Below are 16958 nucleotides of genomic sequence, written 5' to 3'. Positions count from 1 at the left end.
TCCAGGGGTAAGTAGGAGGAGGTGTCCGAGTCCGAGTCCATAGATGCTGCTGCACCCGCTAAGTTTCTCCAGCACCTTTGTCTACCTTTTGTAGATCTTTATTCTTTCAATTTGCTTCAATCATTAAACAATGTTGTAAAATACAAGATGTAAATAATGGTTTAGTTGAGTTTTGTTTCTTTTTGATGCGAGATACAGCTTGTAAACAGGCCCTTCGACGGCAGAGTCCACATTAACCATCGATCGCCCGTCCACATTAGTAATCCAACTTTTAGTTTAGAGATACAGCTTGAGAACAGGCTGTTCCTCCTACAGGTAGACACAAAATGCAGGAGTAACTCAGTGGGACAGGCAGCATTTCTGGAGGGAAGGAATGGGTGACATTTCAGGTCGAGACTTAAGAAGGGACTCGACCCGAAACGTCACCTATTCCTTCTCTGCAGAGATTACTCCAGCATTTTGTGTCTACCTTCGATTTAAACCAGCATCTGCAGTTCGTTCCTGCACCTTTGTCCCACAGAGTCCATGCTGACCATTGATCACCCGTTCACACAGTTTTGTTGCTATCCCACTTCCTCATCCACTACCTAGACGCTAGGGACAATTTACAGAGGCCAATTAAGCTACAAACCTGCACATCTTTGGGATGTTGCAGGAAACCAGAGCACCCGGAGGAAACCCACGCAGTCACAGGGAGAACGTGCAAATTCCACGCTGACCTCCACTGAGGTCAGTTCCGAACCCAGGTCCCAGGAGCTGTGAGGCAGCAGCTCGACCAAGCTGAGCCACTGTGCTGCCCTTTACATGGATGTCTCTCAAGTTGTATCATTGAGTAAACAGACTTTCAAAGAAAAGTCACTGAAAATATAGATTTTTTTATAGATATAATAACCAATTGTAATACTATGTACTGGCAATGTTTAAAAAAAATGTGTGTTGATTAGTTCATAAAATCAAAGGTTCATATGCTATAGGAGCAGAATTAGGACATTTGACCCATCAAAATAGAGAGAGTACAGAGGAGATTTACTAGAATGTTGCCTGGGTTTCAGCAACTAAGTTACAGAGAAAGGTTGACCAAGTTAGGTCTTTATTCTTTGGAGCGCAGAAGGTTAAGGGGGGACTTGATAGAGGTCTTTAAAATGATGAGAGGGATAGACAGAATTGACGTGGATAAGCTTTTTCCATTGATAGTAGGGAAGATTCAAACAAGAGGACATGATTTGAGAATTAAGGGACAGACGTTTAGGGGTAACATGAGGGGGAATTTCTTTACTCAGAGAGTGGTAGCTGTGTGGAATGAACTTCCAGTGGAAGTGGTGGAGGCAGGTTCGATTTTATAATTTAAAAATAAATTGGATAGGTATATGGACGGGAAAGGAATGGAGGGTTATGGTCTGAGTGCAGGTAGATGGGACGAGAGGAGAATAAGTATTCGGCACGGACTAGAAGGGCCGAGATGGCCTGTTTCCGTGCTGTAATTGTTATATGGTTATATGGTTATAAGTCTACTCCGCCATTCAATCATGGCTGATCTATCTTTCCCCTTCAACCCCAGTCTCCTGCCTTCTCCCCATAACCCCTGACACCCGTACTTAATCAAGAATCTATCAATTTCCATCTGAAAAATATTTATTGACAGCCTCCACAACCTTCTGTGACGGTTATTACACAAATTATCGGTTGAAGCCTGCTTTATTACCTCTTTAGGTTTCAGTGAAATCGGATGGAGCCCATGAGCTTGTAAAACCTGATGGTACAAGAAAGAATCATATTAACGGCAGGCAGTCTGTTCCATCATCCACATGTACTGAATCACAGTCTTGGAGGGTAAACTAAATGTATATAATCAAACTTCAAACCTCAGAGATTACTGAATCTCATGGTATCACCTAATATCGCCGGATCACAAAACAACAAGGTATCACCAAAGGTACACAAAAATGCTGGAGAAACTCAGCGGGTGCAGCAGCATCTATGGAGCGAAGGAGATAGGCAACGTTTCAGAACGCAAGGGTTTCGGCCCGAAACATTGCCTATTTCCTTCGCTCCATAAATGCTGCTGCACCCGCTGAGTTTCTCCAGCATTTTTGTCTACCTTCGATTTTCCAGCATCTGCAGTTCCTTCTTAAACACAAGGTATCACCAAATCTCATTGGATTCTCTGAGCACCATTTTTTTCCAAAATAAACTTAATTCAGGATTAAAAAATATATATATAAAACAATAACAGTGCAAAAAAAAACTCTTCATACATTCATAATGTCGATATATTCAATAGTATCATACTCAGCCGTATTTGCATCTATTTTAGAGATACAGCGCAGAATCGTACACGAGCACTATTCTACACACGAGGGACAATTTACAATTTTACTGAAGCCAATGAGCCTGTAAACCTGTTCGTCTTTGGAGTGTGGGAGGAAACCGGAGCACCCGGAAACAAAACCCATGCAGGTCACGGGGAGAATGCAAAAACTCAGACAGCACCCATAGTCAGGATTGAACCTGGGTCTATGGCGCTGTGAAGCAGCAACTCTACCGCTGCACCACCGTGCCATCCACATATCAGGGTTGTATCGTTGAACCATTGCGCAGATACTCGGAGTTATAGAACACTGCGTGTGGTCCAACACTGTACATTTGGCTTATGGTTTAAAATACAGTTGCTAATCAAAGTGTACCCACAATACAGTAACTAGACGTTATAGAAAACCAAGAGAACTCACATCCTTAGCGTCAGCCCAGCCGCTTTTTGGCGACCACATTTTCCCTTCACCCATCAGTCCGAGGGCAAGGTGAGCCAGAGGAGCGAGATCTCCACTGGCCCCAACAGTTCCCTTCTCTGGCACGAAGGACAGGCAGGAAGCTGCAGAAAGCACAATAAAAGAGAGTAAAGGGCCTGTCCCACTTGGGCGTCATTTGCGTTTCACGCAGGTCGCGCGCGAAGGTTTCGTGAATTCCAAAATCCAGGGGCGCCGCTCGCGACCGCGCGTCACTGCCTACGTCACCGCGCACCATGCGAGCGTAATGCGCACCATGCGCGCATCACGTGCGTGTCACAACGCCCACGTCGTGCATCGTGACACGTAAATGGCGCGCAAATGACACGCAAGTGGGACAGGTCCTTAAGATTACAGCCCAGCAAAACATAATCTACTATGTTATATAAATATGAAGACAATGTGGCGGAATAGTGGCTCTGCGATAGAGATGCTGCCTTACAGCGCCAGAGACGTTCTCTGGTTTCCTCCTCCCATCTCTGGAGTCTAAAGAAAAGTTTCAAAGCAAAGTATAAAAGGCAACGTTACCATTGAAGGCCTGGATCATTTGGTTGAGGGTTTCCAAGGAGATTCCACTGTAACCCTTGGCGAGGACATTGATCCTGAGAGCCAGCAGCATCCGGCACCTCTGCGGTGAGAGGGGTTTGCCCACACCTGTAGAAGAAGCACTCGGCCACTTATCTACTGTTTGCCAGAGATGCCGGGGTTTACAGGAATGGGGTGGGTGTTGGGAGCTACAGAGGCAAGGAACCGGGGGTGCGGAGGAGTGGGTTTAATTTAGTTTGGTTTGTTCTCACATGTACCTAGGCACGGTGAAAGGCTTTTGTGGCGTGCTAACTAGTCAGCGGAAAGACAAAACAAAATTACAGTAGATCCGTTTACAGTGTCTGTAGGAGCAGAGATTTAAGAATGTGTGGAGCGATTGTAATACACGATTGTACATCTGCTTCTGTGAATTCACGCAGATAGTCGCCTGTGTTGGGCACCATCTTGGAAGCATGTTTGTGTTTCGGAGGGGAGTGGGGCGGAGGATTCAAAGAGGACAGGGGTGTCCCTGTTGGAGCAGTTCATCGGGGAGGGGGGGTCGGTGTTTTGCCGCAAGGAGGTGGAGAGGAAGGATAGGGGAGTCCGGAGCAAAGGGCAAGGTTATGCAAGGTAGGGAGAGAGAGTTCAGAGGGGAGAGGTCGAGGTTCAAAGGGGAGGGGCCCATGGTTCAGATGGGTGGGGGGGAGCAGGAGATAGGCTCGGAATTTCAGAGTGGGGGGGATGGGGAGCTCAGAAGGGAGAGGCTGGGGGTTCATGCCCAAAGAGGTGCATCTGGGCATTTGGGGAGGGGACCATGGGTTCTGGAGACGGACCAGGAGTGTTTGATGGATTGGGGCCGAGGAATCAGTTCGTGGTCACAGATGGGTGGTCTGGTGGTTTGGAGGAGTGGGGACAGGAGGAGAGAGGCTGGCGGCTTCAGATGGGAGAGGTGGGGGTTTCGTGAGGGAGGATCTGGGAGGTGGGGCGTTTGAAGGGAAGAGGCCAGGGGTTTGGTGGGGAAGGGCCAGGTTTCTCGGTGAGTGAGTGAGGATATGTTCAGAGGGGACGTAAGTGATAGGAGAAAAATTAGGCCATTCGGCCCATCAAGTCCGCTCCGCCATTCAATCATGGCTGATCTATCTCTCCCTCCTCACCCCATTCTCCCCGTAACCCCTTACACCCGCACTAATCAAGAATCCATATCTGTCCTAAAAATATCCATTGACTTGGCCTCCACTGCCTTCTGTGGGAAAGAATTCCAGATTCATCTCCATCTGACTAAAGAAATTCCTCCTCATCTCCTTCCTTAAATTCTGAGGCTATGACCTCTAGTACTAGACTTTCTCACTAGTGGAAACATCCTCTCCACAGCCACTCTATCCAATATGATAACCACTCAATGGTTATGTAGCGGTGGGCCATGTGGCATTGGAGGAGAAAGCCTGTGGATACAGAGGGGTGGAACAGGTGGTTTTGGAGAAAAAGGCCCGGGTTTTAGAGGGTTGAGGTTGGCTTTTGCGGAGGGGATAAATTGAAAGCTAATCCTTAGAAATAATATATAATCAGTGAGCAAATCTGAAAGGAGGTGGCCCAGGGAGATGGGAGGAGTTGCTCTATTGCAAAGTAAACTTTGGGATAGAGTACACAGCAATTTGAGGCAGGATGTATGATCAGGCATTCCAGCAGAGATTTTTCTCATGTCAGACCTACTGTGTTCAGGGAGGTGTACACTTTCGGTTAAGGGCCTGTCCCACTGTAGGAGCCAATTCAAGAGTTCTCCTGAGTTTCCCCTGATTCAAACTCGGAGAATTACGGTAATAGCCGCTCGTAGGTACTCGGGGCTCTCGTGGACATTTTTCAACATGTTGAAAAATCTTCTTGAGTCTTCACGAGCTTACCGCGTTTCCCGAGTACCTGCCGTTAGCGTTACGAGCCACTAAGAGGCGTCCCGAGCTCCGACGTACCCGCTATGTACATTCTACGTGCTTACCATGAGTTTGATTTTTTTCTTAAACTCAGGAGAGCTCTTGAATTTCCTCATACAGTGGGACAGGCCCTTAATAGTCATAGAGACATTCAACATGGAAACAGGCCCTTCAGCCCAACTTGCCCAACATGTCCCATCTATCGGTGTCAGGGTTTATGGGGAGAAGGCAGGAGTGGGGTTGAGAGGGAAAGATAGATCAGCCATGATTGAATGGCAGAGTAGATTTGATAATTACTATCGATCCATTTACAGTGTCTATAGGAGTAGCGATTTAAGAGTGTGGAGCGATTGTAATACGTGATTGTAGACCTGCTACTGTGGCTAGCGCGCAAACAGTCGCACGGGTCGGGCGCCATCTTGGAAGCAAGTTTGTAATTCGGAGGGGAGAAGGGCGGAGGATTCGAAGAGAAAGGGGGAAATGGGGAAAGGGGGTAAAAGGGAGAAATGGCCTAATTCTGCTCCTATGACCTATGAACATAAAATAGCAAAAGGCATTCTTTCACATACCTACAGCAGTGGAGTGTATAATATTCTCCTGGAGCTCCCTGTATAAAGAAAGCAGCAAGTCAGGAAGAGTGCGACAGATAGCCACAGTGTAGTGTCACAGTACAATATACTCAGACAAGTGTGACACAGTTTGCTCATGTTCCAATTACTAAAGGGGTTGCTCCTTGCCTTCTGGCTGCACTTCACACCCACCATCCTCATCTTTGGACACCCTGTGCGTAGGGGAGAGGGTAGGGGGTGAAGATGTCCTGGTCGGGTTGCTCCTGGGCCTGGCCAAGCTGGCCATCCGCGAGTCATGGCGCCAGGCGGTGGAGGGCTCTACCCAAGCGAGCTGCCCAGCCCCTTTTCCGGGGTTACGTCTGTGCCCGGGTGGTACTAGAGAGGGACTTTGCGGTGATCACGGGGGATTTCCGGGACCGCTGGGCACCGCGGGGGGTGGAATGTATCCTTAACAAGGAGTGTGAAATAGTTATTTAATATTCAGTATTTAAGAATATCTGTTTTACGTTGTATTATGGTGGTGGGTTTGTTTGTATTGTTTCCTATTGTACATATCATTTTTGTAAATAATTGATGACAATTATGTTTGGTTAAAAAAAAGGGTGACAGTCTCATAGTACAATGTCACATTAGAATACACACACACACACGTGTGACAGTTAGTCTCACAGTGCACTGCCATGTTACAATACACACACACACACATACACGAGTGTGACTGATAAGGGCCTGTCCCTCTTGGGCGTCATTTGCACGTCATTTACACAACATCATTTACGCGTCACAACGCACGACGCACGGGATGCGCGCACGGCATCCATTACAAGCCCATGGGGCGTGGTGACATAGGCAGTGATGTGCGGTCACGCGCGGCGCCCCAGGATTTTGGGATGTACAAAATCCTCGCACGCCATCTGCGTGACGTGCAAATGACGCCCAAGTGGGACGGGCCCTATAGTCTCACAGTACAGTGTCACAGTAGAACACACACACACACACACACACACACACACACACACACACACACACACACACACACACACACACACACACACACACACACACACACACACACACACACACACACACACACGAGTGTGACAGATAGTCTCACAGCACAGTGTCACGTTAGATTATACTCACACGAGTTTATCTGGGGCAATAACTGTCCGGGCAAACCTCCCAAAGCCCGTGTTTATTCCGTAAACAACTAGAAGGCAAAAATATTTGCAATTGCAAGGTGTTATTTATGGGATAGACACATGCATTTCAAAGTTACATAATTTACTTGATATTATTTAAATTAATTTCAAACAGACTTTGAGATCAAATAAGATATGACCTTGCCCTTCCATGACGATTCTTTCCACCAGGTCCCGTGATTTGTTGACCCTTCTTTCAACATCAGTGGCAAGCTGAAAGAAAAACCCACGGTGCATTATTCCGCCAGCCCGGGCAGCTGACAACCCAGCGGTATGAACATTGATTTCTCTAACTTCAAGTAACCCTTGCATTCCCTCTCTCTCCGGTCCCTCCCCCACCCTAGTCGTCCTGCTAGTTCCATTGTTCGCATCCTTGTATCCGTCTTGTTATCACCTCTTCCCCAGCCAACAATGGGCCATTGTGGGCTCTACCCTTCCTGAGGTCATCTGTCGCCAGCCCTGATTTGTTCTGGCCTTTCCTCGCCGCCTTGTTCCACCTCCCCCCCATCCCCAGCTCCCCTCCCCCCCCCATCCCCAGCTCCCCTCCCCTCCCCCCCACCACCCCAGCTCCCCTCCCCCTCCCCCCCATCCCCAGCTCCCCCTCCCCCCCATCCCCAGCTCCCCCTCCCCCCCCCCCCCCCAGCTCCCCCCTCCCCCCCATCCCCAGCTCCCCCCCCCCCCCCCCCCACTCCCCAGCTCCCCCCTCCCCCCCCCCCCAGCTCCCCCTCCCCCCCACCCCCAGCTCCCCTCCCCCCCCCCCCCCAGCTCCCCTCCCCCCCCTCCCCCAGCTCCCCCCCCCCCCCCCCCCCACCCCCAGCTCCCCTCCCCCCCCATCCCCAGCTCCCCCTCCCCCCCCACCCCCACCCCCAACCAGCTCCCCCCCCCCCCCCATCCCCCCCCCCCCCCCCCCCCAGCTCCCCTCCCCCCCACCCCCCCAGCTCCCCCCCCCCCCACCCCCAGCTCCCCCTCCCCCCCCACCCCCAGCTCCCCCTCCCCCCCACCCCCAGCGCCCCCTCCCCCCCCATCCCCAGCTCCCCTCCCCCCCCCCCCCCCAGCCCCCCCCCCCCCCCATCCCAGCTCCCCCCCCCCCCCAACCCTAGCTCCCCCTCCCCCCCCCCCCCCCCCAGCTCCCCCTCCCCCCACCCCCAGCCCCCTCCCCCCCCCCCCAACCCCTAGCTCCCCCCCCCCCCCCAAACACCCCCCCCCCCCAGCTCCCCCTCCCCCCCCCCCACCCAGCTCCCCTCCCCCCCACCCCCAACCCCCTCCCCCCCACCAACCCCGCTCCCCTCCCCCCACCATCCCCAGCTCCCCTCCCCCTCACCCCCCCAGCTCCCCTCGTCCCCCACCCCCAGCTCCCCTCCCCCCCCACCAACCAGGCTATAGTAGGGTTCAGACTCAAAACGTCACCTATTTTCTTTTCTCCAGAGATGCTGCCTGACCCATTGAGTTACTCCAGCACGTTGTGTCTATTTTGTGTAACACATTTAAGTGTCACTTGAAGTGACAGTCAATATCTCACCTTGATTTTGTAGGTCCCCTTGCCAAGCTGGACAAGTTGTTGTGTCGTTAAACTACTTCCATCCAAGTAAATGGACTGAATAGGGAGGAATAAGCAAAATCACTCAAAAAAAACCTGTAGACCACCGCAGATTTAATTTAGTTTAGTTTAGAGACACAATGCAGAATGCCAACCGAGTCTGCGCCGACCAGCGATTCCCATACATTAGTACTATCCTACACACCAGGGTCAATTTACAATTTTTACCGAAGCCAATTAGACTACAAACCTGTACGTCTTTGGTGAGTGGGAGGAAACCGGAGCTCCCAGGGAAAACCCTCACAGGTCACTGGGAGAACGTACAAACTACATACAGACAGCACAGGTCGGTAGGATGGAACACAGATCTCTGGTGCTGGAAGGCAGCAACTCTACCGCTGCGCCATCGTGCATCTGCCATCTACTTTGGAGCAGTTTTATGTCAATGCACAAGCCCATTCTGCACACTTACCTGCTGAGTATTTGAATGCATTCTGCATTTACTTATTAAGGAGTTGTAAGATTAAAATGACAGTTCATCGGTTGAGAGGTGGGAAAAAGTCAATCAATTTGTGAAACTGGACAGAAATCAACAAATGCTTTTATGCCAAAGTACATGATAGACAATAGACAATAAGGGCAGAAGTAGGCCATTCGGCCCTTCGAGCCAGCACCGCCATTCAATATGATCATGGCTGATCATCCACAATTTTCCTACCATTTCACCATATCCCCTGACTCCGCTATCTTTAAGAGCTCTATCCAACTCTCTCTTGAAAGCATCCAGAGAATTGGCCTCCGCTGCCTTCTGCGGCAGAGAATTCCACAGATTCACAACCCTCTGTGTGAAAAAGTTTTTCCTTATCTCTGTTCTAAATGGCTTGCCCCTTATTCTTAAATTGTGTCCCCTGGTTCTGGACTCCCTTCTGGACTCTCATCCTTCTAAATTCCAGAGTATACAAGCCAGCCGCTCCATTCGCTCAGCATATGACAGTCCCGCCATCCCAGGAATTAATCTGGTGAACCTACCTCAATAGCAAGAATGTCCTTCTTAAAATTTGGAGACCAAAGCTGCACACAATACTCCAGGTGTGGTCATAGAAACATAGCAACATAGAAAATAGGTGCAGGAGTAGGCCATTCGGCCCTTCAAGCCTGCACCGCCATTCAATATGATCATGGCTGATCATCCAACTCAGTATCCGTGCCTGCCTTCTCTCCATACCCCCTGATCCCTTTAGCCACAAGGGCCACATCTAACTCCCTCTTAAATATAGCCAATGGACTGGCCTCAACTACCTTCTGTGGCAGAGAGTTCCAGAGATTCACCACTCTCTGTGTGAAAAATGTTTTTCTCATTTCGGTCCTAAAGGATTTCCCCTCTATCCTTAAGCTGTGACCCCTTGTCCTGGACTTCCGCAACATCGGGAACAATCTTCCTGCGTCTAGCCTGTACAACCCCTTAAGAATTTTGTAAGTTTCTTTAAGATCCCCCCTCAATCTCCTAAATTCCAGCGAGTACAAGCCGAGTCTATCCAGTATTTCTTCATATGAAAGTCCTGACATCCCAGGAATCAGTCTGGTGAACATTCTCTGCACTCCCTCTATGGCAATAATGTTTTTCCTCAGATTTGGAGACCAAAACTGTACGAATACTCCAGGTGTGGTCTCACCAAGACCCTGTACAACTGCAGTAGAACCTCCCTGCTCCTATACTCAAATCCTTTTGCTATGAATGCTAACATACCATTCGCTTTCTTCACTGCCTGCTGCGCCTGTATGCTTTATCCACATTAAACTGCATCTGCCACGCATCTGCCCGCTCACCCAACCTGTCCAAGTCACCCTGCATCCTCATAGCATCCTTCTCACAGTTCACACTGCCACCCAGCTTTGTGACATCTGCAAATTTGAGATGATACTTTTAATCTCGTCATTTAAATCATTGGTGTATATTGTAAATAGCTGCAATCCCAGCACCGAGCCTTGCGATACCCCACTAGTCACCACCTGCCATTCTGAAAGGGACCCGTTAATCCCTTCTCTTTCTTTCCTGTCTGTCGACCAATTTCCTATCCGTCAGTATCCTAGCCCCAATACCATGTGCTCTAATTTTGCCCACTAATCTCCGATGTGGGACATCAAATGCTTTCTGTCCAGGCACCCACGACATCCACTGGCTCTCCCGTGTCCTTTATCCTGGTTACATCCTCAGAAAATTCTAGAAGATTAGTTACGCATGATTTTCCCTCCGTAAATCCATGCTGACTCGGACCGATCCTGTTAGTGATATCACATTTAGGAAGAGTATCAATCAGCTGCCATGGGAAATGAGTCAAGAATTTTCCCAGGTGACTTCAAGCTATGTTGTAGCAGGGACATGGTACTGAAGTGTGAGCTTTCATTTATCATTCAGCTTGAATGATAAATGAACTGCGAGCTCAGCCCCCTGCTCCACTCACTCTGTACCCATGACTGTGTCGCTGGACATAGTGCCAACTCCATCACCAAGTTTGCCGATAACACCACTGTTGTAGGAAGAACTACAGGTGCGATGAGTCAGAGTATAGAAGTGAGATCGACCGATTGACCAAATGGTGCCAGCACAATAACCTGGCTCTCAATAGCAGTAAAACCAACGGACTGATTGTGGACTTTGGAAGAGGAAGGATGAGGACCCACAATCCTGGGGTGTCAAAAACTTCAAATTCCTGGGCATACATATTTCCAAAGATCTGTCCTGGTCCCAGCACATCGATGCAATTATAAAGAAAACAGCCTCTACTCCCTGAGAAGATTACGGAGATTCAGCATGTCGAAGAGGATTCTCTTGAACTTCTGCAGGTGTACAGTAGAGAGCATGCTGACCGGTTGCATCGTGGCCTGGTTCGGCAACTTGAACGTCCAAGAGCGGAAAAGACTGCAAAATGGTGTGACCACTGCCCAGTCCATCACCGGCTCTCCACCATCAAAGGGATCTATCGAAGTTGCTGCCTCAAAAAGGCAGCCAGCATCATCAGACCCACACCATCCTGGCCACACTCTCATGTCACCACTGCCATCGGGAAGAAGGTACAGGAGCCTCAAAACTGTAACGTCCAGGTTCAGGAACAGCTTCTTCCCTACAGCCATCAAGCGACTAAACGCCACAACCTCAAATAAGCTCTGAACTGCAACAGACTATTATTATTATTATTATTATTGCACTATTATTGTTTGTTTTTTGAGTATGTGTGTAGAAACATAGAAACATAGAAATTAGGTGCAGGAGTAGGCCATTCGGCCCTTCGAGCCTGCACCACCATTCAATGTGATGTGTGTGTGTGTGTGTGTGTGTGTGTGTGTGTGTGTGTGTGTGTGTGTGTGTGTGTATTTGTGTGTGTGTGTGTGTGTGTTTGTGTGTGTGTGTGTGTGTGTGTGTGTGTGTGTGTGTGTGTGTGTGTGTGTGTGTGTGTGTGTGTGTGTGTGTGTGTGTGTGAGTATGTGTGTATATATGCAGAGAACATTGATTTTCTCTCTCGTTTATCATATTGTTTACAGAGTACTATGTTTACATATTGTGTTGTGCTGCAGCAAGTAAGGATTTCATTGTTCTATCTGGGACACACGACAATAAAACACTTTTGTTTCTTGAAAGTGGCAGTGAAGCTGAGAAGGCTGTTGAAGTATAACAGAGCTCTATATAACAGAGATAACGTTTAAAAAAAGTAGTTTTATAAGTCACTGAAAATGTCTACTTTGGCACCGTCAATGCATACAGGATTATGTGTACCGCTTCGATTCCTGAAGCCAATCACCTTCTCCTTTGTCTTGCTGACATTGAGAGAAAGGTTGTTGTCTTGATAACAGATCACAAGGTTCTCGATCTCCTTCCAGTACTCTGTCTCATCATTATTTAATACCTGCCCCACTAACATTACAACCACCTCAGACCAATGTCATTGACAGCTCTCTAGAACCTTTTACCACCTCTGCTTTGACCGGCTCTCTATCCAGTCCATTTGAGGAGCTGTAATTCCCTCCAGCTAAACAACAAAACTGACACACCTTTAGCCATATAACCATATAACAATTACAGCACGGAAACAGGCCATCTCAACCCTTCTAGTCCGTGCCGAACACATCATCTCCCCTAGTCCCATATACCTGCGCTCAGACCATAACCCTCCATTCCCTTCCCATCCATATAACTATCCAATTTATTATTAAATGATAAAAACGAACCTGCCTCCACCACCTTCACTGGAAGCTCATTCCACACAGCTACCACTCTCTGAGTAAAGAAGTTCCCCCTCATGTTACCCCTAAACTTCAGTCCCTTAATTCTCAAGTCATGTCCCCTTGTTTGAATCTTCCCTACTCTCAGTGGGAAAAGCTTTTCCACGTCAACTCTGTCTATCCCTCTCATCATTTTAAAAACCTCTATCAAGTCCCCCCTTAACCTTCTGCGCTCCAAAGAATAAAGCCCTAACTTGTTCAACCTTTCTCTGTAACTTAGTTGCTGAAACCCAGGCAACATTCTAGTAAATCTCCTCTGTTAAGACTTAAGAAGGGTTCTGGCCCGAAACGTTACCTATCTCCTTCGCACCAAAGATGCTGCTGCACCCGCTGAGTTTCTCCAGCATTTTTGTACACCTTTAAGAGTCTGATTTTGATTCCATAAAAGTCTGACAGCGTGGAAACGGGCCCTTCAGCTCAACTTGCCCACACCGGCCAACATGTATTATCTACACTAGTCCCACCTGCCTGCATGTGGCCCATATCTGCCTTGTCTAAATATTTCTCGAATGTCATGGTAGTCCCTGCCTCAACGACCTCCTCCGGCAGCTCGTTCCACACAGCCACCACCCTTTGTGTGAATCCACATTTACATATTGCAGTTCACTGGGTCTAAATCCTGGAACCCCCATGCATTAGATAACACTTGACCAAGGGTAGAATAGATTTGGAGATAACATGGTGTAGTTGACATTCTGGATTATTTTAAGAAACAATAAGATATTAAAGAGGGAGAATCGGCGAGGCTCTATGGACAGGATCTAGAATGGACCAAATACAAGTTCTCCGAATCATTTTGTGATCTTGTGACTTATGCAAGGAATTAGCAATGGAATGATGAACTCCTTAAGATTTACCGAGGCAGAATTTTAGACATTTCAACCTGGAAGTTGACTTTGGAGAAAGGGGTGAGAACGAGAGCAACATGAACACAATTGTTAACTATCTGGATTAAGTAAATCCAAAAGAAAGGATACAGAGAGGCAAAGTTTGTGTTCAAAGGATCCAGTTCAGCTTCTTGCCCTTGGATAACTGAAATGGAGAAACCAAAAGGCTTGTTAGGCTCAGGATAGCACAGTTAATGTATTTGAATGTACGATAATGACTCTCATCGGTCTAAGCAAGCAGCAAGCAGCAAGTAGGCCCGGCTTGCTGGCAAGCTTCACGGCAAGTAGGCCCACCGACCAATGATGGAGGACCCACCGAACACAGACCGAAGATCGCTCGCCGCAGTCAGACTTAAAATGCAGGACCTCCAGAGTTTAGGATTACTACCCAGGCCATGTGCTATTGAGGCCAGAAATAAAAAAGATAGTGCAGTTTAATACACGGCAGGGATCTGTGCTGAGAACTCTGTTGCTCGTGTTGTATAGCAATGACCAGGACATAAATGTAGATGGGTTGTTAGTATGTTTTCAGATGACACCAAGAATGCTGGAGTTGCGGACAGTGAGGAAGGCCGGCAAAGTATTCAGCAGGATATAGATCAGCTACAGAAATGCGTGGAGGAATGGCAGGAGATAGCTGGAGCCTTGACAAAGGACTGAAGTGCAGCCAATGTTGTTCCTTAATTTAAGAAGAAAATAGGGATAATCCAGGAAGTTCTAGGCCAACGAGCCTCCCATCAATGGCAGGGAAGCTGTGGAGAGAATTCTTATATATAGTATTTACGCACATTTGGAAGAGTGACTTTGTATATGGCAGGTCATGTCTTCCAAACTTGATTCAGTTGTTTGAGGTAGTAACAAAGATGATTAATGAGAGTAAGGCAGTGGATGACGTCTACATGGACTTTAATAAAGGACTTGACATGGTCTCTCATCTTTGGCTGAGACAAAAGATTACGGTGCATGAATCTACCGTGACTTGGTAGTTTGGATTCAGAACTGGCTCATCCATAGCAGACAGGGGGTAACAGTGGAATAGTATTATCCTAGCTGCAGGTCTGTGACCAGTAGTGTTCCTGCAGAGACCTTGGCGTTTTGTGATATATATAAATGGACAGAAATGTAGATGGGTTTGTTAATATGTATGCAGACGACACAAAACTTGGTGGAACTGTGGACAGCAAAGAAGGCTAGCAAAGGATATGGCAGGATATAGATCGCTTAGACATGCGCGGAGAAATGGCATATTGAGTTGAATCCGAGCAATTGTGAAGTGTTGCGCTTTAGCAGGTCAAATATAAGTGAAAGTGTGCAGTTAATGGCAGGACCCTTAATAACATTAATGTTTAGAGGGATCTTGGGATCCAAGTCAAAGTAACAACGCAAGAAGATAAAATGGTAATAAAGTCATGTGGTGTGTATACCTTCATCGATTGGGGCATTGAATATAAGAGTCCGGAAGCCAAGATGCAGCTTTATAGAATAGAATTTTGGTTAAGCTGCATTTGGAGTGTTGTGTGCTGTTCTGGTCACAACAGTACAGGAAAGATGTGGAGGCTTGGGAGAGGGTGCAGAAGATTTTTACCAAGATGCTGCCTGGATCAGAGGGCATTAGCTATATAGAGAGGTTGGTCAAACTTGGATTGTTTTCCCTGGAGAGTTGGAACTGAGGGGAAACGGAATAGAAATTTAAAAAAAATTATTGGAGTCCTGGATCGGGTACAGTGGCAATCTTTTCCTCAGAGTGGCAATGCCAAGTACAAGAAAGCACAGCCACAAGGTCAGAGTGAGGACGTTTAAAGGGGATGCATGGGTCAAGATTTTTGTGCACAGGTTAGTAGATGTCTAGATCATGCTGCCAGGGGTGGTGGCGGAAACAGGTGAGATATTGGTGTTCATACGCAAACATGCATGGATTGGAGGGATATAGATCTTCAGGCAGAAGGGATTAGGTTAATTTGGCATCCTGTCAACACAGATATCGTGGGCCAAAGGGCCTGTTCCTGTGATGTATGTTCTATGACCTTGATGAATTTTTCTGAGAGGGGAAAAAAAGCTGATCATTTTTCCTGACGTGATGATTAACAGAACACAAAATGCTGGAGTAACTCAGCGGGACAGGCAGCATCTCCAGAGAAAAGGAATAGGCGGTGGTTTAGTTCGAGACCCTTCTTCGCACTGAGAATTAAGGTAGAGGGAAACTGGAGGTATGAAAAGGTACAGAACAAATTAGAGCCGGCGTCTTCTTCTTGTTGCTTATGGCGTGCAGTCTAAAGTTGTAAGACAACTTGTTCTGTTTGATCATTTGTTTGTGCACGCATTCATCGAAACAGGTTGGGCCACGTGAAGGTTGCAATCTCCCACCCCAGAGCTGGCATTGATAACCCAGGAAAGATGGAGCCCACAATGGTCTATTGTTGGCTGTGGAAGAGGCGATAATGAAGGGAAACAAACAGTGAAGCTAGTACACCGACTAGGGTGGGGGAGGGACGGAGAGAGAGGGAAAAATAAGGGTTGCTTGAAGTTAGAGAAATCAAAATATCATATTGTTGGGTTGTAAGCTGCCCAAAGGAAATATAAGGTGCTGTTCCTCCAATTTGTGTGTGGCATCACTCTGACTGTGGAGGTGGCCCAGGACAGGAAGGACAGTGTGGGAATGGGAGGGGAGGTAAAATGTTTGGCAACCGGGAGATCGCGTCGGCCAAGGTGGACTGAGTGAAGGTGTTCAGCGCAACTATCGACCAGTCTGCGCTTGGTCTTGCTGATATATAGTCCACACCGGGAGCAACAGACACAGTAGATGAGGCTGGAGGAAGTGCAAAGAAACCTCTGCCTCACATAACAGGACTGTTGCGGTCCCTGGATGGAGCCGAAGGAGGAGGTATAGGGGCAGGTGTTGCATCTCCTGCGGTTGATGCAAGGAGAACATCAGTTTCTGCATTGACCTACCAATCTGGATGAAGTCTTTATCTTGCAAGACATCGCCGATGGCATCATTAGGATCTAACAGACTCGGCCCCTGACAGCGTTTCACCAGGAACGTCATATCTTCCACACAGCCCAGGCCACCATCATCCGCCTTTGCTTTTGTGTAGCGCCTCAGAGCTTCCCGTCCCAACCACTGGATGTTATAAGATAAATCTTTACAGGGAACTGTCAGCCATTCATCCTTCACACGCACAGTGAAAGAAAGCATCATTAATTAGTCAGCAGTCAGGATCAACAGGTAGCAGCATCTGCAAACACACTCCT

General features: G+C 48.0%; 2 protein-coding genes across 3 annotated transcripts in view; both read right to left on the bottom strand.

The window, feature by feature from the left end:
• hal (histidine ammonia-lyase) overlaps positions 1 to 9369 on the bottom strand; it is a 90640-nt gene extending 81271 nt beyond the window's left edge. Inside the window, exons 1-8 of one of the 2 annotated variants that reach the window (XM_055652767.1) lie at positions 9014 to 9368; positions 8524 to 8598; positions 7145 to 7217; positions 6946 to 7012; positions 5803 to 5840; positions 3312 to 3437; positions 2730 to 2869; positions 1703 to 1750 (exon numbers count right to left, since the gene is read on the bottom strand). In XM_055652767.1, the coding sequence (XP_055508742.1) occupies positions 1703 to 1750; positions 2730 to 2869; positions 3312 to 3437; positions 5803 to 5840; positions 6946 to 7012; positions 7145 to 7217; positions 8524 to 8598; positions 9014 to 9034 (588 nt within the window). In that variant the 5' untranslated portion in view covers positions 9035 to 9368. Of the gene's footprint in view, positions 1 to 1702; positions 1751 to 2729; positions 2870 to 3311; positions 3438 to 5802; positions 5841 to 6945; positions 7013 to 7144; positions 7218 to 8523; positions 8599 to 9013 lie in introns of both variants that reach the window. The other variant, XM_055652766.1, reaches the window with a different exon arrangement.
• Positions 9370 to 11903: 2534 nt separating this feature from the next.
• LOC129707632 (histidine ammonia-lyase-like) lies at positions 11904 to 16958 on the bottom strand. Its single transcript, XM_055652768.1, has 2 exons — positions 16656 to 16958; positions 11904 to 13851 (listed from the first exon to the last, which is right to left on the bottom strand). The coding sequence occupies exons 1-2, from the start codon at positions 16903 to 16905 to the stop codon at positions 13673 to 13675; spliced, it is 429 nt and encodes a 142-aa protein (XP_055508743.1). The 5' UTR covers positions 16906 to 16958; the 3' UTR covers positions 11904 to 13672.

The sequence above is a fragment of the Leucoraja erinacea genome, chromosome 22 (assembly GCF_028641065.1).
Source record: "Leucoraja erinacea ecotype New England chromosome 22, Leri_hhj_1, whole genome shotgun sequence".
Classification (NCBI taxonomy): domain Eukaryota; kingdom Metazoa; phylum Chordata; class Chondrichthyes; order Rajiformes; family Rajidae; genus Leucoraja; species Leucoraja erinaceus.
This window is presented reverse-complemented; position numbering and strand designations above follow the sequence as displayed.

Excerpts from the sequence above, each read along its gene's own strand:
- LOC129707632 (XM_055652768.1), bottom strand. The coding sequence starts at position 16,905 with ATGATGCTTTCTTTCACTGTGCGTGTGAAGGATGAATGGCTGACAGTT. Across the intron at positions 13,852-16,655 it reads TAAAGACTTCATCCAGATTG|TTATCCAAGGGCAAGAAGCT; the intron begins GTAGGTCAATGC and ends TCTCCATTTCAG.